A 24,156-nucleotide genomic window follows, 5' to 3' on the forward strand; every position below is an offset into this window, starting at 1 on the left:
TATCCACATTAAACTCCATCTGCCGAATTTTGGCCCATTCTCCTACCCTGTCTATATCCATCTGTAAACGCTTTACCTCCTCTTCACTGCGTGCTTTCCCACCTATTTTGGTATCATTAAAGGTTGGGTTCACAGAGCCAGGAAACCTGCCAACTCTGTGAACCTTTTTAAAAATAAAAAGGTTCATTTTTTCCAATTAAAGGGCAAATTAGCATGGCCAATCCACCTACCCTGCACATAGAACATACGGCCTCAGTGCAGAAGGAGGCCATTCGGCCCATTGAGTCTGCACCAACCCACTTAAGCCCTCTTCCACACTGTCCTCGTAACCCAATAACCCCTCCTAACCTTTTTGGTAACTAAGGGCAATTTATCACGGCCAATCCACCTAACCCACATGTCTTTGGACTGTGGGAGGAAACCGGAGCACCCGGAGGAAACCCACGCAGACACGGGGAGAACGTGCAGACTCCGCACAAATAGTGTACCAGCAGGGAATCGAACCTGGAACCCTGGCGCTGTGAAGCCACAGTCCTACCCACTTGTGCTACCATGCTGCCCCATGTTTGGGTTGTGAGGGCAAAACGCACACAAACACGGGGAGAATGTACAAACTCCACACGAACAGTGACCCAGGGCCGGGATTGAACCTGGGACCTCAGCGCTGTGATGCAGCAATGCTAACCACTGCGCCACCGTGCTGCCTTCGACTCTGTGAACCTGACCCTGGGACAGAAATCCAAACCAGAGAGTTTCAAGGAAGGCACATGCGTTCTCAAGAGGTCAGTATTGAAGGAACGCGCAGAGTGATTGAGAAAGATACAGAGATAGGGAGACAGGAGATTGAATGCGGTGTTGCCAGATTGGGAGCCAATGTTGGTCAGTGAGCAGAGGGATAATTGGTGAATGCAACAGTGCATGTTGGGATAGGGGCTGCAAAGGTTTGGATGAGCTCAAGTTTATCGAAGGAGGAAAGCTGAGGGTGGACAGTTGAGACAAACGATGAAAATTAGTTTTGTCAGTATGAATGCAGTGTTCCAACTTGCTTTCTGATTGGTCTGTGCTAAACCTATTAAAAGTCACATGGTTAGCAAGCTCCATATCATAAGATGTACAGATTTCCACAATAAACAGAGAAGTTAGTCATTACTTCCTAACCATTTATAGTTTCAAGTAGTAATAAAAATTTCAAATAATGTGGAGGCCAGAGTTTTTGGGATAGCGAGTGCTTTCTCCATTGATACTGCCTACCCCACAGCTATTTAACGCTCCAACAAGCAGTAATTTACTGGAGGCGGGACTTCCACCCCTCACGCAGGAGGAAGTTCCCATCTTAGGGGTTGCCGGCCAATCTGATTGGACAGCAGCTCTCTCATCCCTGCAATATGCGATTTTCATTTCATTTCAAACTCTTTCAGCATCGATCTGTACGGTGTATATCATTCGACCTGCCTTTGCTAGGAAGACAGCAGATACCCACTTCTCGTTGGTGGTGTAGTCTCTAGCTAGCACTCGCTCTCCTTGAATGAATACTCGCATTTTAGAGCTCTGTTCCCCCCTCCCCCAGCAATCGGTGCTTATTGTCGTTTCACAGCCTCTTAATAATAATAATCTTTATTATTGTTACAAGTAGGCTTACATTAACACTGTAATGGAGTCACTATGAAAATCACCTAGGCGCCACATTCAGGCGCCTGTTCGGGTACACTGAGAGAGAATTCAGAATGTCCAATTCACCTAAAAAGTACGTCTTTCGGAACTTGTGGGAGGAAATCGGAGGAAACCCACACAGATACAGGGAAAACGCGCAGACTCTGCACAGACTGTGACCCAAGCGGGAATTGAACCTGCTAACCACTGTGCTACCGTGCCACCCATACATTGTGTCAGGTGTAGATAACAAATCAAACTGTATTTTCAGTTTCCTTTTGAACAGCAGCATTGCTGGTGAACTCTATGTTGTTGCGTTTGTGATGTTCCGGTAAGACATTAAGAATTTGTTCATTCTTCTTACCAATGTTCCTTGCTCCTTCGATTCCTTGATGGAATGCTTCAATGATTGAATAAAATAGGGCAGCACGGTGGCACAGTGGGTTTGATCCCGGCCCTGGGTCACTGTCCGTGTGGAGTTTGCACATTCTCCCCGTGTTTGCATGGGTTTCACCCCCACAACCCAAAGATGTGCAGGGTAGGTGGATTGGCCAGGCTAAATTGCCCCTTAATTGGAAAAAAAGGAATTGGATACTCCAAATTTATTTTTTAAAAACGACTGAATATAATGTTCGGCTAACCCAGTTGTAGTAGGATGGTACGGAGCTGATTTTGATGTGGTGTGTACCATTTCTCTCCAGGTTGTCCTTGAACTTCTTCAAAGTGAACTGAGCACCATTGCCACTTATTACAGCCTCTTGTGTACCAAAGCTTGCGAATATTTAGTCTAGCTTTTAATGGTTTGTTGTGTCATTATAGATTTCATGATCACAAGTTCCAGCCATTTAAAATGAGCAATCCACAATCACAGGAAAATGTGACCCTCCATTGAACCAGCACAGTCTATGTGTATTCTGTGCCATGGCTGTATCGGCCATTCCCACGAATGTGATGGTTGTAGTGGAGTGTTTCTTAGTTTTGCTCAGGACTGACATTGCTTCACTCTCTCTTTGCTTTGAGCATCTAACCCTGGCCACCAAAAATAACTGCATGCCCGTTCCTTCATCCTCACCACACCAAGATGTCCCTCATGCAGTTGGTCAAGAACTTTATTACACAAGCACGGAGGAATAATCACTCGGATTCCTCATAATGAAACTCCATTCTGGACTGTCAGATCGAGTCTTTGTGTGAGGTAGGGCCGGAGGTCTGGGGTTTTTCAATGACCGTCTGACAGCAATCCTTTTTAGACCATGGCCATCGCCTTCCTCATTGCTGGATCAGTTCCAATATATATCTGAACTTGAGATGAAGTCCCAGGTATATTATCCACCAGTGCAAAATACAGGATTGTTGATGAAATTTCCTTTGGATTCATGCTTGACTGGTAACGGCAATCTTGACAAACTATCGCCATTTGCATGATGCTCTGACCTGCGATATTGGATATCGTACATGTGTGCCAATAATATCAAAGGTCATCTCTGTAACCTAGTAGCTGCTAAAGAAGGAATACATTTAGCCTCTTTTTCTAGCTGAGCATAATTTGTTTCTGTGCTGATAGGTGTTCGTGAAGCACCGCATGAAGTTCCTCTCCTGAATGCATTAGGCGTGGGACAATTGTCCCAAACCCATTGGGTAACGCATTACAAGCAAGTTGTAACTTTTGCTTTGGATGGTAGTGAACCAACATCTCTGACTTCTGTACGGCATCTTTTACCACATTTTTTGCACTTTTGCTTTCTTCTGACCAGCGTCATACCTGTTCGGCATAGAAAGTGTGTAAAGGCTTCAATCATGTTGTTAAATTTGGCACAAATTTAACATAATTGATCGATTCTAAAAACAACCTCAGTTGTGTCACATTTTGAAAATGTGGTGTTTTTAGGATTGCTGTCATCGTCCTTGTGTAAGTCATCTTTATCGATGATGTGACCCAAGTCATTCATGGATGTTGTGAAAATGTGCACTTATCCTTTTTAACTCAGAGATTATAGTTTTGTAGACTTTTCAGAGTGGCTTCCAAGTTCTTCAAGTGTGTTCGCTTGAACTGGTGATGAGAATGTCATCTAAATAACCTTGGGCGCGATTCTCCCAGAGAGGGGGAAATCGTAAGGCTGGCGTCAAATCCGGGCGGGTTTGACGCCAGCCTCCCCCTCCCCGACCGGGAACCGATTCTGGCCCCCGGTCGGGGCTAGCATGCCACCGCCGTAAACTCCGGCATCGCAGGCTTAACGAATTTCGTTAAGCCCGCTTGCCAGAGTTTGCGCTGGCTGACGTGTCACATGACGTCAGCCGCGCATGCGCGGATTGGAAGACTCCAACCCGCGCATGCGCGGATGACGTCATCGCGCATTTGCGCGAAACCCGCGCATGCGCGGGCTGGGATGCCCCTCAGCCGCCCCGCGAAGTGATACAGCGGGGCGGCGGAAGGACAAAGAGTGCGCAGGTATCGGACCCGCTGCCCGCGATCGATGCCCACCGATTGCGGGCCCATGGCACCCTTGGCACGGCCGTGGTACTGCCGTGCCAATCGGTGCCATGGTTTTAAAAATCGGCACTTTACGGCCGTTTTTACGAACGGCCAGACCAGGTGTGTTTGCCGTTCGTAAAAACAGCCGTAAAGGGCTTGGAACTCGGCCCATCGGCCAGCTGAGAATCGCTGCTGGCCGTAAAAAAATGGCGGCAGCGATTCGTATCGGGAGTCGGGCGTGGGGGGGGGGGGAGAATAGCGGGAGGGTGTCAGACTAGCGTGGCCGTAAAATTTTACGAACCCCGCTATTCTCCGCACCGTCGTGAGTGCGGAGAATTGCGCCCCTTGTAACCCATTTAGCTTACTCAGAATTTGATCCATGGACATTGAAAAAGAGCAGGAGCAGTTAGTCAAAAAGATGTCTTCTGTAACAAAATTGTTAGGATATCGGATCAGACCACAGCATTTGTTAAGATACTGGACAAACAATTTTCTTAAATTTGCGAATCTGTGAGGAAAGGATGCCTCACCCCAGGAGTGATGACTCTAACCAAAAGGTATCTCTTATGTTGAAACAAACTTCAATTTAAAAACAGAATTAATCAAAGGAAATAACTTTAGAATTATCAGTTAAACAGATCTTACACAAGGAAAAAGTACACGAGAATACAGTTCAAATGCCACTGATAAGTGAAGTTTTTTTTTCTAAATGTCTTTTATTGGGTTTTTGAATAAAGTATATTTATCTCTATGTACACAAAATAGAATACATATATATATATACTGAGAAGAGAAGGGAACAGGCACAAAAAACAAAACAAATAACAGCAAACAAAAAGTTAGAATAAAATAACTGGGAGGGTATTACGTGCTAGCTCAACAACAGCAGTGCTGTCCAATTGGCAATATTGTTTTTAGCACATAAGTAGGCATCTGTTTGTGGGGGGGGGGGGGGAACTGGGGAGGGGGGAGGGTTATTATACATTTGGGCGCCAGGGAAACAAATACAGAACAATTACAGAGGGCAATATGCGAATGGATCTGGTGTTGGTGTTGTCGCTTGCTTCTCCCGGATGGATTTCGTTGTCTTCTCGTGATCACCTCCGCTTCAGCCGTTCATCGCGTCTTTCGCCCAGATTTTCATTGTTCTCTGCTCCTGTAGATGCCAAGTTTGTTATTGTTTCCCGAGCCCTCCTTCCGGCTGTCATTTCCTTGCCTCCCCCCCACCTCACTGGTTCCCCTCTATTGTTCCCTGTCTCCCCCCTCTTCCACCCCCTCCTCCCCATTCCCCCCCCCCCCCTCCTCTTCTCCTGTTGTTCATCTTTCTTTTCCTCTTAGTTTAGCTGCTATCCCCCCTCCCCCCCCCCCCCCCCCCCTCCCCCGGTCTATCCCTCCCTCCCCCGCCTTGGCTACTTTCCCCTGATTCTTGGCTACCTGGCTATTCTTCTGCTTGTTCGTTGGAAACAAACAGGTCCCGGAACAATTGGGTGAATGGCTCCCATGTTCTGTGGAAGCCGTCGTCTGACCCTCGGATGGCGAATTTGATTTTCTCCATTTGGAGAGATTCCGAGAGGTCGGACAGCCAGTCTACAGCTTTGGGCAGTGCTGCTGACCGCCAGCCAAACAGGATTCTACGGCGGGTGATCAGGGAGGCAAAGGCAAGGGTATCCGCCCTCCTCCCCAGGAATAGCTCTGGCTGGTCCGATACCCCGAAGACCGCCACTTTCGGGCATGGCTCCACCCTCATCCCCACCACTTTGAACATTGCCTCGAAAAAGACTGTCCAGTACCCTGCAAGTCTGGGGCAAGACCAGAACATGTGGGCGTGGTTGGCCGGGACTCCTTGGCACCGTTAACATCTATCCTCCACCTCTGGGAAGAACCTACTCATACGAGTTCTTGTTAAGTGGGCTCTATGTACCACTTTTAGCTGCGTCAGGCTGAGCCTTGTGCACATGAAGGTGGGGTTGACCCTATGCAGTGCTTCGCTCCAGAGTCCCCACCCTATTTCAATCCCCAGGTCTTCCTCACATTTCTTTCTTGTTGCATCCAGTACAATATCGGCCCCTTCTACCAGTCGGTCATACATGTCGTTACAGCTCCCTGTGTCGGGCTTGTTTAAATGGCAGTCCCGTTAGTGCTGCCCCCCCCCCCCCCCCCCCCCCCCCCCCCCCCGCCCCGTCTTGTGGGTGTACCGGGAAGATCTTGCTTTTGCTCATGTTGAGTTTGTAGCCCGAGAAGGGTCGGGCTTTGTGGGTCCGAGATGTAGAAGAGCAGGAAATCTGCATAGAGTGAGACTCTGTGCTCTCTGCCGCCCCTTCGGATCCCCCTCCAGCTTTTTGCTGCTCTGAGCGCAATTGCTAGTGGCTCGATCGCTAGGGCAAACAGCAGCGGGGACAGTGGGCATCCTTGTCTGGTGCCCCTGTGCAGTTGGAAGTATCAGGAGTTGGTGTTGTTGGTCCGTACACTCGCCATGGGAGCGTTGTATAGGAGCTTTACCCAAGCGGTGAACCCTGTTCCAAGCCCGAACTGCTTCAGTACCTCTATGAGGTATTTCCATTCGACTCTGTCGAAGGCCTTCTCTGCGCCAAGGGAGACGATCGCCTCTGCTGTTCTCTCCCCGGGTGGGGTCATTATCACGTTCAGCAGGCGCCTGATGTTCGAGATTAGCTGCCTACCTTTAACAAAGCCCATCTGGTCCTCTGCGACCACTTCTGGTACGCAGTCTGCGTCTTTTGGCTAGGATTTTGGCCAGTACTTTGGCATCTGCATTCAGCAGTGAGATGGGTCTGTATGACCCACATTCCGTTGGGTCTTTATCTTTCTTTGTTATCAGCGAGATTGAGGCCTGTACTAGTGTGGGTGGCAGTGTGCCCCTGGCTAGCGAGTCTGTGAATATCTCCCGCAGGTGCGGGACCAGTGCTGTCGCAAATATTTTGTAAAAGTCCGCCGGGAACCCATCTGGTCCCAGTGCCTTCCCCGCCTGCATGGAGCTAATGCTCTCCATGATCTCTCCCAGTGCTAGTGGTGCTTCCAGTCCCCGTTTTCTGCCCTCCCCGACATGGTATGTCCAGTCCATCAAGGAACCGTTTCTTCCCAGACTCCCCCATTGGGGACTCTGAGGTGTACAGCCCTTGGTAGAAGGCCTTGAAGGTTTTGTTAATCTTTTCCGGTTCTGTTTCGAATGTGCCTCTGGTACCCCTGATTTGTGCAATTTCCCTAGTGGCTGCCTGCTTTCTCAGCTGGTGTGCCAACAGGCGGCTGGCTTTGTCTCCGTGTTCGTATAGGGTCCCACGTGCCTGGCGGAATGGTGCACTGCTTTCCTAGTGGAGAACAGATCAAAGTTCCTTTGTAGCTCTTTCCTCTGCGCTGGGAGCTCTATGGTCGGGGCCTTGGAGTATTTACGGTCTACCCCCAGTATGGAGTCGACCAGCTGCTGTCTAGCCGCCCTTTCCGCCCTATCTCTTCCAGCTTTGAAAGCTATAATTTCCCCTCTTTAGCACTTCCCAGAACGTGGAGCGTGAGACCTATCATGATATGCAGACAAGCAGCTAATGGACACAGAGAACAGGACATGACCAATAAGCAGGCAGGACACTCAGTGGTGGGATCTGACTACAAAAGACACGAGGCACTCACGCTCCACCTCTTTCCACTGATGAACATCTAGAGAGTCAGTCAGGGTGTTGTTACAATCTCACACCTCCACCACTAAGAGTGGCTAAGAGCTAGTCTGGTTCATTCAGACAGAGTAACCACACTGAAGTTAGCAGAGAGTCGAACTCACAGAGAACTGTGCTAACTGTGCAATTAGTTCAATAAACCTGATTGAACTAACTTCAAGGTCTGGAGTATCTTTCTAAGCTGCATCCAATTGCAGCCAATGTTATACCAGTGCACCTAACATGACAAGACCTCCCCATTTTGGTTGTTCTCCGTGTACTTTGCTATGGCCTGTGATATCTTTTCGTTGAAGGCCTTGTCTGCTAGTAGGGCAATGTCCAACTGCCATGTGGGCGTTGGGACTTGCCCGTCTCCAGCCTCATGCCCATGTAGTGTGGAGCGTGGTCGGATATCACAATTGTGGAGTATTCCACTTTGTCTATCCCTGGAAGCACCATTTTCCCCACCACAACGAAGTCAATTCTAGTGTATACGTTGTGTACTGGGGGAAGGAGAACTCCTTCTCCCCTGGTGGGCGAACCTCCAGGGGTCCACCGCTCCCATCTGCTCCATAAAGTGACCGAGTTTGTTGTAATGCTTGAAGTTGTCCCTGTTATGGAGCTTGATCTGTCAGTCGTTGGATCCTGTACACAGTTGAAGTCCCCCCCCCACACCGGCCCCATGATTAGTCGGTGCGTCACTGTGTCAGGGATTTCTACCATGGTCTTTTTGATGAAGCTCATGTCGTCCCAGTTGGGCACGTACACGTTAACTAGTACTACCGGTGCCCCATCCAGGATCCCGTTGACCATGACGTACCACCTCCCTGGGTCCGTAACCGTCTTCGTCGCCCTAAACATCGTCTTCTTGCTGATCAGTATCGCCACCCCCCTGGCCCTTGTCCCGTAACAGGAATGGTAGGTCTGTCCCACCCAGACCTTTCTTACCCGCAGTCGGTTCTGCTCTCTCAGGTGTGTTTCTTGGAGGAAGACTATGTCGGCCCTCATATTTCTTAAGTGGGTGAGGACTCTGGATCTCTTCACTGGGCCATTGAGTCCCCTTACGTTCCAGGTGACAATCCTGGTGGGGGGCTTCTCACCCCCTGCTCCTGTGGGATTAACAATACTTAGCTGGTGGACGCGCCCCTGCCCTCCGGGGTTTCCCTTTGTTAGGGGGGCCGTCCAGGATGGCCGCTGTCACTGCTCTCTCTATGCGGTCGGGTCCCTGTGCTCCGGGAGATTCCCTTCGTCCAGGGGCACCTGACATGGCCACCCACTGTGCGTCCACCACGCGGATAGTCCCCTGCACTGTGGGGTCTCCCTTCGCCCAGAGATCGTACTAGGTGGATGCTTGCAGCAATTCCTTGTTCCGAGCCTTTGGTTGTGGCAGTTTGTAGCCCTTTTGTTATTCCCTTTCTAGCCTTGTTTGTCCCTCCTTCCCTGTGGTTCTCCCCCCCCCCCCCCCCCCCCCCCCCCGCGGTCCCTCCCTTTCCCCCCCTTTTTCTCCCCTCTCGCTCTCTTTTGTCCCTCTTTCCCCTGCTCCTATCCCCGTTTGCTCTCCCGTCTCTGTTGAGTGGTCCCCCCCCCCCCCCCACCCCTGCCTGGCATCGTCCCCCCTATTGGGGGCGAGCTGCAGCCCAGCTTTGTTGCATGACTCCGGCACTAGCTTTCCTGCTAGTGCGGTGACCCCCCCTCTCGGGGGTCACTGCCTCGCTTCTCCCTCGCCTGACCTCTACGGTTTTCTGCCCACTCTTCCCCCGTCCTACCCTGCACTCCTCTCGCTTGTTCTCCCTTCTCCACTACTCTCGTTCCCCCGTGGTGGGGCCTGGTCTCCCACCTGAAGCGGTCCCTCAGGTAGTGATTTGCTTTTTGTTCAGGGTGCGCTTGCCGTGGCTGGGGCGGTGGGGGTGGATGGGGGGGGGGCCTGGCATTGCCTCACCCTCCCCCCATTGGCGTGCTGTGCCAGGGGCCCATTATTTCTACCCTTGCTGTCGGCTTTCCAGCCGTACTCCTCGACAAACGTGTTTGCTTCGGCGGGGACTGTAAAGAAGTATTCTCTTTCTTGGTATGTGACCCAGAGTTTCGCTGGGTACAGCATACTAAAATGCACGTTGCCCTTGTGAAGAGCTGCTTTCGCTCTATTGAATTTGGCCCGTTTCCTGGCTTGGCCTGCCCCAATGTCCTCATAGACTCTAATGAAGTGTCCTTCCCAATTGCAGGCTCTATTTTTCCTGGCCCAGCGCAGGATTGTTTCCCGATCTTGGTACCGGTGCAGTTTAGCTATAACTACTCTCGGGTGGTCCCCTGCCTTGGGCTTCGGGCACAGCGACCGGTGCGCTCTGTCCATTTCTGGTGGGTTTGGGAACGTTTTCCTCCCCACTAAGTTGCCCAGCATCTCGGCCACGTATGTCGTGGGGTTTCTCCCCTCGATCCCCTCTGGCATGCCCACTATCCTGACATTTTGTCTTCTCGAGCGGTTTTCCTGATCATCCGCTCTGCCCTTCAAGCTCCCCTGCGTTGTGACCAATCTCACCACCTCCTTCTCCAGGGCCGTGATCCGTGATCCAGTCGCTCTTGTCAGTCGCGGCTTTTTTCAGCTCCTTAATGGTCGCCTCTTGGGATTCCAGTTTCTCCTCTTGGGCTTCCAGTCTCTCCTCTGCTCTGCCCAGGGCGAGCTGCACCTCCGCCAGGGCCTTGGCCATTGCTGCCTGCACCGCGGCCTCCATGTCTGCTCTGGCCTCTGCCTTGTTTTCCTGCTGATGTTCCCTCAGCCCCTCAGCAAAGGCTGCCTTCCAGTTCCAGTTCCCCCCTGGCCCAAGGGGAAAAAGTTCCTGTCTGCCCAATTCGTTATGTTGCGGCGGGCCTTCTGTTCAGCTGCTTTGTTTGCCAGTTAGCTCGTCTGAGTGGGTTCGCCCATGGCCCCTTCTGCTTCTGGTGCCCTTTCTCCCTCTGCCTTGGCTGCCATCTGGCATTTTTCCCCCCTTTTCTTTCTCCGCCCTTCCCCTTTTCTTTTCTCCCCCTTTTCTTTTCCCCTTCCCTTCTCTCCTTGAACACTTTTCCCCCCAATCTGAAACCCCTTTTTCAAAAACAAATTTGTTAAACATTTTTTTTTTAAATGGGAAAGAATTTTTTTTCCGTTCTCTTTACAAGTTTCCTCTTCAAAAGGTTTTTGGGGAAGTTCTTTATTTTTCTCACTCGCCCACACGCCGGGTTGGGAGGCTTGAGAGAGAGAGAGAGGTTCTGGCTGGGCCAGGTGTGCTCCTTTGTTCCGCCGCTGCCTGCCTTGTGGTCGCCGAGGGGGGATGGGGGTTGGTCCCCACCGCTGGCTCAGTCCTGGCTCGGTCCCCACGATCTCCTGCCTCTCCTGCCGTGCGGGGTGTGGGCGGGGGAGGTCAATCCCTGCCGCTGGCTCGATCTCTGCCGTTGGCTCGGTCCCCGTCGCTGGCTCAGTCCCCGCATTTTCTCCTGCCGTGTGTGTTGGGGGGGGGGGGGGGGGCAGTGCGGCCGGTTTGCGCGTTTTGTTTTTTTGTCTCTTATAACTAAAGTTAACAGATTACTTGTTTAGCTGTGTAGAAATATTTGGTGTGAGAGATTCTTTCAGGAGCAGAACCAGTACGCTTCTGCTACAGCGAACAGCATTTGGCAAAATTGCTGTTCAACTCAAAGTCCTTCTGTCTTGTCAGACTCAGATCCTATGGCAAACTGCAAAACTACAGACAGACCTGGCTCCTCCCATTACTTACATCATCTGCGTCCCACTAAGATGTCACATGACCTGCTTAGCTAGCATTAAATACAGCCCCTCATAAATTATCTACTCTCCAGCAATCATAGCAATATCCCATTAGCTTTTTATCTGTAACCAGGTAAGTGGTTGGAATCAATCAATCCTCGCCTTTTATGACTCCTTAATTACAACATTAGCAGACACACAGTCTGGATACCTTAACCTAGGTTCTTCAATAATATTACTACGACAAATATATACCTTAATCCAGGCATTTAATAACATTACTGCCACAAAGATAAAATATAAAACAATTTCTACATTCATCACAAACAGACCTTTGTGCATCACAATGGTGAGTAGCGGCTTTGATTTTGCAGCCGCATTCATTTGTAAACACTCCTCTGAAAGATCAATTTTACTGAATTTCTGTCCTCCAAGCAAGTCTTCAACCAGTGGCAGTGGATAGTGACCAGCGCAGAATATGACGTTAATAGTGGTATTAAAATCTCCACATATTCTCACTGAGCCGTCGCATTTCAGTACAGGAGGTTTTGACATTGCCCAATCATTGTAGCAATTGGTTCAATGGTTCCCATTTGGATTAGCCCTTCTAGTTCTTCTTCATCTTTTAGCCTGATGGCGTATGGCATGGTTCTAGCTTTAATACAGTTGGGTGTACTGTTTGGCTCGATCTTTAGTTGCCCTTCAACTCTGGTCGAGTGAATCTGCAAACACCTTCTTCTACGTCTCCAGAAGTTGTTGTAGGGTGCTCTTTGAGTCCATAAGCTGATTTACTGCTCCCCAGTTGAGATTAACCATTGCCAGCTGGTTTCCAGGATACACTTTGCTGGAGCAACTGCTGCTTCCGGACGTGGAAGGGGCGGGACGATTTGGGGATACATAAGTGGCTGGGTGAGCAGGGAGGCGAATGGGTGGTGAAGATCAAGGATAAATGGGAAGGGGATTTGGGAGGGGAGGTCAATTGGGGAGTATGGAGTGAGGCACCGCGTAGGGTAAATGGGACCTCCTCATGTGCAAGGATGAGTCTGATGCAGGTGGTGCACAGGATGCATATGACTCCGGCGAAAATGAGTGAGTTCTTCCAGGGGGTAGCAGATGAGTGTGAGAGGTGTGGGCAGGGGCCAGCGAATCACGCGCACATGTTTTGGGGTTGGGAAAAATTGGGAAGATTATGGATGGGTGTGTTCACAGTCTTAGCCAGGATAGTGGGGGAGGTGATGGACCCGGACCCTTTGGTGGCGATATTTGGGGTTTCAGAGAAGCCGGAGCTCATGGAGAGGAGGAAGGCCGATGTTGTGGCGTTCGCCACTCTGATTGCACGGCGGCAGATTTTCCTGGAGTGGTGTTTGGCATTGCCACCGGGGGTAGCTGCTTGGTTGGATGACCTGTATGACTTCCTGCAGTTGGAAAAGATAGAGTATGAGTTAAGGGGCTCTGCAGAGAGGTTTGAGAAAATATGGGGGATGTTTGTGACCGTTTTTGAAGTGCTGTTCGTCGCAGGGGGGGAGGGGGGCGCGGAGAGAGGGGGAGGGGGGAAAAGGGGGAAAAAAGTTGTACAGACTGTATAGTTGGTTGCTGGGAAGTATGTTTCCCGGATGTTTATTTGTTGTAATCTGTTTTGATATATGTTTGTAATAAAATTCATTTTTAAAAATGCCATTTGCCAGCCATGCTCTATCAAATAAAGCAGGAAAATGTCCACATGCAACGTGAAGAGGCAACTCTGCTGCTTATCCATTTACTTATATAATGTATCCTTTTAATCCTTTCAACCTCTTCTGTGTACATCCTTAGGATCATATTTGCCGATTTTAAAGGCAAGTGCTTCAATTTTTGATTATAAATTGTCTCAGGTATTAATGATAGAACTGCATCCGTATCCAGTTCCAACTTAATCCCCCCCCCCCCCCCCCCCCCCCCCGGCACCAGCAAGACGCCTAGTTTCAGCTCCTGTCGTCGTCTTCTGAGTGGTCTCGAATTTTTCCCTATTTCTCTCTATTACTCCGTCCAGGCCTTTCATGATTTTAAATATCTCTATTAAAACTCTAATTAACCTTTCCTTCACCAAGGAAAACTGTGGGCCGGGATTCTCCCTTCTGGGGACTAAGTCACGCCGGCAGGAAAACTGCCGCCAACCACTCCGGTGTCAGCAGCCCCCAAAAGTGCGGAATTCTCCACATTTTCGGGGGCTAGGTGGACGCTGGAGGGGTTGGCGCTGCTCCAGCTGGCGCCGAAGGCCGGTGAGAGTTCGCACATGCGCTAGACCGTCCGCCGTATTTTCACACATGCGCGGGGGGTTCTCTTGTCTGCGCCTGCCCCTGGGCAGTATGGCGGAGCCCTGCAGGAGACCGGTGCAGAAGAAGGAAGTGCCCCCACGGAACAAGCCCGCCCGCACATCGGTGGACCCCGATCGCAGGCCAGGCCACCGTTGGGTGCCCCCCGGGGGGTCAGATCCCCCTGCGCCCCCCACCCCCCGAGGATCACCCATGCATACTCCCCTGCCAGGTCCCGCCAGTGCGTGAGTTGTGTGATTCACGCCGGTGAGACTGGCCAAAAATGGACGGCCGCTCGGCCCATCTGGTCCCGGAGAATCGCCGGGGGGGGGGGGGGGGGGGGCGCGCTGCCAGCGTGGCGTTTATCCCGCCCCTGCCAGAAAAAATGCGTGGAGAATTCGGCAGCCGGTGTCGGGACGACGGGGTGGGATTCGCGCTTCTCCCTGGATTCTCCGACCCGGCAGGGAGTCGGAGAATCCCGCCCGTGGTGTCTGGCCTCTTTGAGAGGTGATCGGGTCACCCTCGCAAGCGCTGGCTTTTCATAGAATCACAGAATTTACAGTATAGGTGGAGGCCATTCAGCCCATCGAGATTGCACTGGCTTTTGCCTCAGGATGCTGACTGGCAGTCACGAAGCTGCATGGCTCTGTAAGATCGTGTGTTGTAGCTCAACATTAATTGTTTCATGCCTAGCTGGTGAGTTAAAGTTATTACAAAAACTGCCCCAACTTCTCCAATCTATCTTCATAACTGAAGTTCCTCATCCCTGGAACTAATTTCATGAATCTTTTCTGCACCCTCTCCAATGCCTTCACATCTTTCCTGAAGTGTGATGTCCAGAACCAGACACAATACCACAGTACAGGCTGAACAAATGTTTGTACAAGGTTAACATAGCTCTCTTGCTTTTATAATCCATGCCCCTATTAAGTAAGCCTCGGTAACTTTATCAGCCGTGCTGGCAATCTGTCCTGCCACCATCAATGATATGTACATATATACCCAGCCCCCCCCCCCCCCCTAGAATTGTAATTGGACGGAATTCTCTGATCCTGTGCCGGGTTGGAGAATCGCCGGGGGGGGGGGGGGTGCGAAAATCGCGCCATGCCGCTCCGTCTCCGGGCTGCCGATTATCCGGCAACTGGACAATCGGCGCCAATTGTGCCTGCATGGTAGCTGCCGCGGCATTCGGGGGTCCGTTCAAAGCGGCCCCGGTGGCGATTCTCCATGTTCGATGGGCCGAGTGCCCGCCGAGTCCCACTGGCGCGGTTTGTGTATGGTCCCACCCAGCACGATCTTGGAGTTCTGACTGCGGGGGCTGTCCTGGTGGGCGGGAGTGGGGGGAAGGGGGATCCGACTCTGGGGGGTCTCCACGGTGGCCAGGCCCGCGATTGGGGCATGCCGATCGGCTGGCGGGCTCATTCCAGAGGGGGGGGGGCCTATGTTCTCCGCGCTGCGCCCCTGTAGGGCCATGCGGCCAGGGGGCCAGCGCGGAGACGGCAACCCGCGCGCATGCACGTACCCGTGCCGGCCGTGACGCGCAAGTGTGGACCCGCACTGGCCGTGTTGGACATGCTTTCGGCGCCAGAGCAGCGCACAGCACTCCGGCGTTGTACTAGCCCCCAAGGAAGGGGAGAATGACTGGGCCTGGAGGCCCATTGGTGCCGGTATTGCTTGCCACGGTTTTGATGCCGGCATTAACACTTGGCCAGGATTTCGGAGAATCCCAGCCATTGTCCCTCTAAGTTCGATCAAAACGAATTACTTCACGCTTTTCAAAATTAAATTCCATCTGCTACTTGTCCACTCAGTCCACTGACCTATCTATATCCTTTTAAAGTTCTACACTATCCTCATAGTTCACAATCTTTCCAAGTTTTGTATCATCCTCAGATGTTGAAATTGTGCCCTGTGCACTCAGGTCTAGGTCGTTACTCCATATCCAGAAGAGCAGAGGTCTCAGCACTGACCCCTGGGTGACTCCATTACAAACTTTCCTCCAGCCCATAAAACATCCATTAACTCGCACTCACTGATTCTTGTCTCTCAGCCAATTTCATATCCATCTTTCTACTGTCCCTATTATACCTTCAGCTATAACTTTGCGCAAAGTCTGCTGTGCGGCACTTCAATAAGTGACTTTTGGAAATCTATGTACACCACATCAACACCATTACCCTCATCAACCCACTCTTTATCTCAGCAAAAATCTCCAGCAAGTGAGCTAAATATGGCTTAATAAATCCGTGCTAGCTTTCTTTAATTAGCCTGCATTTGCCCAAATGATTATTAAAGTTATTCTGATTAATCATTTTTAGAAGTTTCCCCAGCGCTGAGGTTAAACTGACTGGCCTGTAGTTACTGGGCTTATCTTTACACCGTCCCGTGGCGCCACTCCTGCAGCGAAAGAAAACTGAAAGATTATGACCAGTACCCCTGCAACTCCACTCTCACTTTACTCAGTGTCCTTGTATGCCACCCATCCAGTCTTGGTGCCTTATCATCTCTCAGCGCGGGCAGTTTATCCAATGCCTCCTCCTGATCAATTTTAAAACTTCCAAGTGTTTGGATTACCTCCTCCTTCACTGTGACCTGCACAGCATCTTGTTCCTCAGTAAAGACAGATGCAGTCATTGCCAAGCAGGAAGGAGGGGTCCCACGCCAAGTTGGCGGAGAGTTTTGTGGGCAACTTGGAGCCCATCCTTCCCAGCATGAATGTGCTGACCAACTCCATTCGCACACTTGGAGATCCACCCATTATGCAGCATTTGCTGGCTGATATTGTAGCATGGGAAGCAGCGACCTACAATCTGGGGGCTGCAGTGGAAGCTCAAACGTCTATCATGTTGTCAGCTTGGTGTCATGTGAACTCAGACTGCCTCCAGCATGGTAGTGGTTTACAGTGTGCAAAGAGGTTTGGAGGGTGCTTCAGCAATCCAGTAGTCTGTCCCCCAGTGAATCCTGCAGCAGGAATGTGGCAGTGGCACCGTGGACCATGAATCTGCTGCTCTCTCTCAGGAGGACAGCATTCATTTCCTCCACCCTGCCACCCCACCATTGTCTTTGTTATTACCTGTTAGCCACCCAGCCCAGACTGTCGCCACAAATGCCGAGATAGTAAAGGGAAAGGACAGGCTTTATAGGGACCGCACTTCTCGAGATTGTCCTCTACAAACATCTGCAGCCTCCACCACTGAAAGTCAGCGATGCTGCCGTTGGGCGAGTATGGGACCAGCTAGGTTCTCTCTCCCTCTTCTTCATCCTTTTCCTCTTCCTGATCCTCCTATTCCTTGGCTGACAGCTGGCCGGGGCATCTCATGATGGAGAGGATATGCAACGTACAACAGTGCATCACATGTCTTGACATTCCCTCTGCCGAATATAGCAGGACTCCTTCAGAGTGGCTCAGGCAGCAGAAGCATTGCTTCAGCATGCCAATGAACTGCATTTTGTCTGCCAACATGGGCGCGATTCTCCCGAGTCACGAAGACTCGGGAAGCTGGCGTCAAAAACGGGCGGGTTTGACGCCAGCCTCCCCCCCCCCCCCCTCCCCCCGACCGGGAAACAATTCAGCTCCCCGGTCGGGGCTAGCATCGCGCGGCCGTGAACTCCGGCATCGCGGGCTTAACGAATTTCGTTAAGCCCGCTAGCCAGAGTTAGCGACGGCTGACGCGTCAGATGACGTCAGCCGCGCAACGCGGATTGGACGACTTCAACCCGCGTATGCGCAGATGACGTCATCACGCATATGCGTGAAACCCGCGCATGCGCGGGCCGGTATGCCCCTCAGCCGCCCTGCGAATGGATACAGCGGGGCGGCGGAGGGAGAAAGAGTGCGCAGGGTAAGTACCCGCTGCCCGCGATCGGTACCCACCGATCGCGGGCCCATGGCACCCTTGGCACGGTCGTGGTACTGCCGTGCCAATCGGTGCCATGGTTCCCCAGATCGGGACTTTACGGCCGTATTTACTAACGGTCAGACCAGGTGTGTTTTACGTTCATAAAAACGGTTGTAAAGGCCTTGGAAATCGGCCCATCGGCCAGGGGTGAATCGCTGCTCGCCGTAAAAAAACGGCGGGCAGCGACTCGTGTCAGGAGGCGGGCGTGGGGGGGGGGAGAATAGAGGGAGGGCGTCGGACCAGCGTGGCCGTAAACATTTACGCCGCCCGCTATTCTCCGCCCCGTCGTGAGTGCGGAGAATTGTGCCCGGTATTCATCGTATGCATGCTGTTCACTTGTGCGTGGGTTACGTAACCTAATCATCAGCATATCATCAGCGGATAGACGTTGTCACCCGGTAGTCACCCTTTGACTTGCAGTGGTGGCTCAAATGCAGCTGAGTGCCGCTTAATGGGGGCATCATGACAGCTGCCAGCTAATGCACGATCAATTGCACAAAGACTCATATTGGGTACAACTGTGGCTTTATTGCAGTCAGATGCGTGGCCTCCTGCTGCAGCTGGTGAAATGGCTGATCAATGGAGGACACGCATATTTATACTCCTCCTACTGGGCGGAGCCAGCAGGCAGGGGCTAAAGGCAAACCTGTAATACAGGTACTACCTTACATCCCCTAATACAGGTGTACAATGGTTCACCACACCAGCATACAGGGCATTGACCCGCACGGCCATTGCCTTTGGTCACATAGCAGCAAGAGGCGACTCTTGACACATTTACTGTGTGTACACATGAGCTAAATTCTGCGTCGATGTTCCATGCGATTCATCCCACAAGTGTCCATGTGCCCCACGGACACCATTTTGGAGCTCTAAGGGGACTGAGAACACGAAGAAATGGGTGCTAAGAAGCCCATTTTCCTTGTTCAATATTTTAAAATTTCAATGCAACTTAAAATATTCAAACAGTGATGTACTGGTGAAGTTGTAGCACCAACAGTGTCTTGTTCTCATAACATGTACAGTTGTGTTAATGTGTGACAACATGGTTCTGTATTGCAATTCTCCACACACCAAGTTCCCAATCTCCTCTCAGTTAAAGGAGATGTCAGGTAGAAGATTGTTTTACCCCCTTTGACCAAAAGGGAAAACTCACTGGACCACTTACCGCTGGCCACTTTCACCCAACAGCGAACAAGCTACAACCTCTCAACATGTCACTGGGGCTGGTTATACTTCAGACCACAGGGCAGAAAACAATGTAAATCTGAAGAAAGGCATCAGCGGGTTCCTGAGAACAAGCAGCCTAATTGTCATCTGTGAGAAAACAATCTGCAGCTCAAGGAAAAACTACAGTTACAGCTAAAGGGGCAGAATTAACAGGATTCCGAGAATAAAAGAAGTAATGACTCCCACCTCCAAACTCAGATAGAGTGCTGAAAATACTTTCCTTCGTCGAGTGGCTGATGACTGCATTTTATATAAATAAATATCTGCACAACGTAATGTAATAAACTATAAAGTTCAACGAGCTGATTAAAAAATTAATGTCCATAATATTGTGTCCATATTTTGTTACTTTATTAAATTCAAGTCCAAAAGACCAAACAAATGATGGTGCAGGACAAGTGAGAAAGAATCATACATTCTGAAAATAACCTGTTGAGGCCCAAAAATATCACCTTGCACTTTAATAATTATCAGTTCAATGTTTTAAATGTCAGTCTGACCTGATTCCACATCCGCACCATATACAGCCATTTGTTCCATAGTTTCCAACTGCTCCCATTAGAGTTTGCGTATTCCAGACAGAACCTTCATTTCAATAGCAGCATTTCAGCCATCACTCTAAACATACTCATTTTGGATATTATCCCTCTGTCAGAGACCAAACCAACCGTGTGACAGGAAGCAGAGATACCACACAATTTCCTTAAAACGAAGAGGCATCTGTTGCACAAAACTGATAAAAAGTACTGCAAGCCGAGAGGAAACCGCAGAACAAAAGGTTATTATTAAACCATATATCTACCATACGCGTTTGACTCAATGTGTTACCATATCACACCGATGAACTTAAAATATTTCAGACACATTTGACATTTTCGCAATGTAGGATACAGAGCAACAAGTTACATTTATATCGCAACTTTAATATGGTAAAATGTTTCAAGACAGAATCTTATGGAGACGCAATCAATCATAAAAATGGTGGCCAAGCCAAACAACTAGATATTCAAGTGAGCAAAACAGGTGGGTTTTAAAGGTCTTACAGAAACATTTACAGCCATAAAAAGGCACCTGAAGGCCCAGTAGGAAGTAGAAGGCAGGTGTGCTCATTCTATGCTGAAAGAGCACAGCTCTGCATTTTACTGCGGCTCTTCCATTGGCGTCCAAGGTACTTGCCTGAAACAGACAGTACAAATAGGGGCTAAATACTTGGTTGAGGTCTATCCACAAAATTGGTCTGCAATTGACCACAGCATGTTGACGTCAATTTCTTCAGGCACATGGCTAATAAACTTGTGGTCTTTATGACAGACTAAGGACATGTTTCAGCAAAAAAACGAAGTAACTACGCAGGTGAAGTTGTGACATTTTGTGTGACGCACATTTATTGAAGTGACATGAAACAAATTTTATTTGCCCAGCAGGTGGATTTCAAAACATCTTGAGCTAAACAGCTTTGGTTTTCTGCTGAAATTCTGCTTGCTGACATCGTCCGCTGTCCCTCGATCAATGGGCAGGACATGCAAAGTAGTAGTGTGGTGAATCATAATAGCATAATTCACACTGTTATCACACATGTTGTACCATGCCTCTGTAAGCTCGGCACACGAGCAGTTGCGCGGCTCTGCCCCTATGGGGAGGTGTACTGGGAATGTACGGAAGTTTGTACTGGGCTCCACCCTTGGCTCCGCCCATGAATCCTCCCCCCCACTGGTTGTATAAAGCTTGGCAGTCAGAGCCTGCCTGCCAGTTCATCTAGAGTTCATTTCATCACAGGCAGGCTCTGTTGTAAGACGATTAAAACCACTGTTCACTTCTAACCACGTGTCGCATGAATTAGTGGTCTCATCAAGTAGTGGGGTCTATTGTGCAAGATTTTCTTATTTTCTTTCTTTCTTTCTCTCTTTCTCTCTTACTCATTCTCTCTCTCTGCAGTGAGTATGAGTTTTTTGACATATATTGTGGTCATTTTGAATGATTGGTGACCAGCTCCTACCACTCATTATGGCAATGCTGACGCTCTTCAAGGAGAGCTTCAGAGTGTTTTCCAAACATTTTCTTTGTCCTCCCCTGGAATGTTGGCCATTTGACAGTTGAGAGAACAGGACCTGGCAAGGGAGGTGGTTTCGGCCATTTGGACAGCGGAGTGTCTGGTCGAGTTTCTCCTGTATGTCACTGATAAACAGTTCGAATTTCACCGCAGTGCAGGAGTCTGGTGACAACAACTGCTCTGTACACTTAGGACTTCTGTTGACATGCCAAGGTCTTTGTTGTCAAACACTCACTGCAAAGTTTGTAGATGGCTGAGCTGGCACAGCTGATCCAATGTTGGATTTCCTTGCCAATGATTACCTTTTCACAGAGGTGTGTACTCGATGTCTACAAAATTATGAGAGGTATAGACAGGGTGGATAGCAACAAGCTATTTCCAAGAGTGGGGGTGTCAATTACAAGGGGGGTCACGATTTCAAGGTGAGAGGGGCAAAGTTTAAGGGAGATGTGCGTGGAAAGTTTTTTACGCAGAGGGTGGTGGGTGCCTGGAACGCTTTGCCAGCGGAGGTGGTAGAGGCGGGCACGATAGCATCATTTAAGATGCATCTGGACAGATATATGAACGGGCGGGGAACAGAGGGAAATAGATCCTTGGAAAATAGGCAACAGGTTTAGATAAAGGATCTGGATCGGCGCAGGCTGGGAGGGCCGAAGGGCCTGTTCCTGTTCTGTAATTTTCTTTGTTCTTTGTTCTCTTTGTTCTTTGTATTCCAGAGTCTTCCCTTCCTAACTGACCAGTGATGGGTTGTTATATTAGTTGAGTTTTGACAACATCCAAAGACAGGCCAAGTTTATTTTATGCAGAATTGAGAGATGGAGAGAGGCTTGCAAATTTACTGCAGAGTGGGCATTGGCACTGCAGTCATCTGCAAACTCTATACCATGCATTCTGATGGTGTCAGTTTAGTTTTGATATGGAGGAGGCTGAGGTTAAAGAGTTTTCCATCTTGGCAGAGATTAATTCTGACACCAGACGACAGTTGATCTTTGGTGATGTTGCTCGTTCTGGGTGAGTGTGCTTAACACTCGATTTGGCTCTGTTTCATTACTTAGCTCTGGAGTCGCCAGGTATCGTTAAGATACCGCCAAAAGTTTCAAGGTCAAGTTCAAAGCAATAAAACCATACACCAATTAGTAAGTTCAAACAAATGAGTTTATTATAATACAATTATAATCTACTCATGCACACGCTAAGATGACTAAACTGTTCCTACCACTAAATAAACCAATACTTATCTTAAAGGGAACTGTCGGATCAGGGGACAAGGCCTCTTGATCTGCACTGGTCCGCAGACTTCAGGTTGGTATGGGTTAAAAAGGGGTCAGGAGTGTCTATCTCTGGTAGCGATCGTTGTGAGACACTTGCTGGTGGCTGCTGTCCCAAACCTCTCCTCTCTCTCGGTCAAGGTCTTCTTCGGTAAAAGGCTGTTCGAGAGGGCTGGTCCAAAGAGGAGGGCTGGTCAAGAAGAATTAACTAAGTTTGGGACCTGTCTTTTATAGGTCCTAGGGCTTCGCGCCCTTTTGGGCGGACCCTCTATCTGCTGGGGATCGATTGGGTCTCTTCCCAATTGATTTGTTTGAATCCCCCCAATACTGAGGCTGTCCCTCGGCTACTGGGCGGGCCTTCAGGTGCTTTGTTTTCGAACCCCGCTGGTGCCGGGGTGTCTGGTTTCCCATACACTGTTGCAATCACTTCCCTATTTGTGTCCATTGTCCCTGGGATCGTTCCATTACTATGTTAACTGAGATTGCCTCATTAGTATGCGGAATGTTCATTTCGGTGCTGTCTGCTCTCTTAGCAGACAGAATACACATTGGCTTTGTGCTGCAAACGTTGTCCATTTTAACCTACAAGCTTTGCGTTCCTCCATTTTGTATTGAGGGAATGGCCAACTTCGGTGGCTACAGTGAGGTAAGTCACCACGATCGGGTAGATTTCAAATAGCATAGGGCTTATCACACACCTTTGACCCTAGTCAGGTTAAGTGGTCACAGAAGAGTAAATTTACAGGTCACAATCCAAGTGCCAGTCAGGAGCTCTCTGCCTCAGCTCCTATCTGGGCTGGCTTTTATGTCTGTAATCAATGATCCAGCTGAGGGTAATCAGTCCCTCCCCTTAGGCCTCATGAGGGTTATAACATCCCTCCCAAAGTCTGAAGACCTGTGTGAGGAAGGTGGAGCGGGAGGGTGCCTGCGCTTCTTCACCCATGGCTGCACTTACAGCGCCTGGGGGCCGGGTCGGTGGGGTGGGTATCACTTCAGGGAATGCCGCTTTCTTGCTGACCACCTGGGGCGGGCATCACGACTGTCGGCTGATGTCCAGCCTGCTCAACGTCGGAAACATCCGATGCCTGGGTCTCCATATCCAATGACCTCTCGCAACTCGGTTTCGTGCCCCCGGGGGCGATGCTCCAAAGCTCGTTTGGGACGGGCGATACGTTTAGAAGCTGGTTTCTCTGCAGGGGCATGGCTGGTCTTCCGCACCTGAGGTGGTCCAAATGTTTCTTCATTGTCCCTTCTCATGCCGCACCTGGTACGAGACTGGCCCTGTCCATCGCACCACTGTCCCTGGAACCCACTCGGCGGTGTCGCCGAAGTTCCGAACATGAACAGCATCAGCTGTCTGAACTGCCTGGTCCATGCTTGTCTGTCTCTGCTTTTCCTGCTGCTCCTGATTCCACCGCTTGGAGCTTCTCAATCATCACTCTCAATGTGGGGGAGGATAGCCTGTGGACCTCCAGCCACTTGGAATATGCATCTACTATAAGCAGGAACATGGATCCCTGGACAGAGCCGGTGAATTCGGCATGAAGACGCACCCAAGTCCGGCTCAGCCATTCCCATGGTTTAAGTGGTGTGGTGGGTGAGGGTTTCTGCTTCTCGTGGCAAATGTCACACCGTTGGGTCAACCGTTCTATTTCTCCATCCAGGCCCGGCAACCACACGTAGCTACGGGGCAGCATTTTCATTTTCATCTGGACTCTGGAACTAACTCCAGCTGGAATTATGTGTGGCTCATGTTGCGCTTAGTAAACAAATGACTCTCAGCTAAAATCTTCAGTCCGCAACATCGGTTATCTGTCCAAACAGGAGGCCTTATTCACGGTGATGTACCATCAAGTCACTACAAGATGATGAGAACCAGGGCCGGTGCTAGGAATTGCGG

The 24,156-nt window shown here is 50.1% G+C and overlaps 1 protein-coding gene across 6 annotated transcripts in view; it reads right to left on the minus strand.

Moving 5' to 3' along the window:
* The window catches only part of LOC119953610 (transmembrane channel-like protein 7), a 60,734-nt gene extending 40,718 nt beyond the window's left edge, over positions 1–20,016 (minus strand). Inside the window, exon 1 of one of the 6 annotated variants that reach the window (XR_005458059.1) lies at positions 19,439–20,016. Coding sequence is in view for 4 of the 6 variants with exons in the window: in XM_038778034.1 (XP_038633962.1) it covers positions 19,439–19,478 (40 nt within the window). In the remaining 2 variants the exon portion in view is untranslated. The remainder of the gene's footprint in view (positions 1–19,438) is intronic. The other 5 variants (XR_005458058.1, XM_038778034.1, XM_038778035.1 and 2 more) reach the window with 5 other exon arrangements.
* Positions 20,017–24,156: the final 4,140 nt, after the last annotated feature.

This window comes from Scyliorhinus canicula, chromosome 18, assembly GCF_902713615.1.
Source record: "Scyliorhinus canicula chromosome 18, sScyCan1.1, whole genome shotgun sequence".
NCBI lineage: Eukaryota > Metazoa > Chordata > Chondrichthyes > Carcharhiniformes > Scyliorhinidae > Scyliorhinus > Scyliorhinus canicula.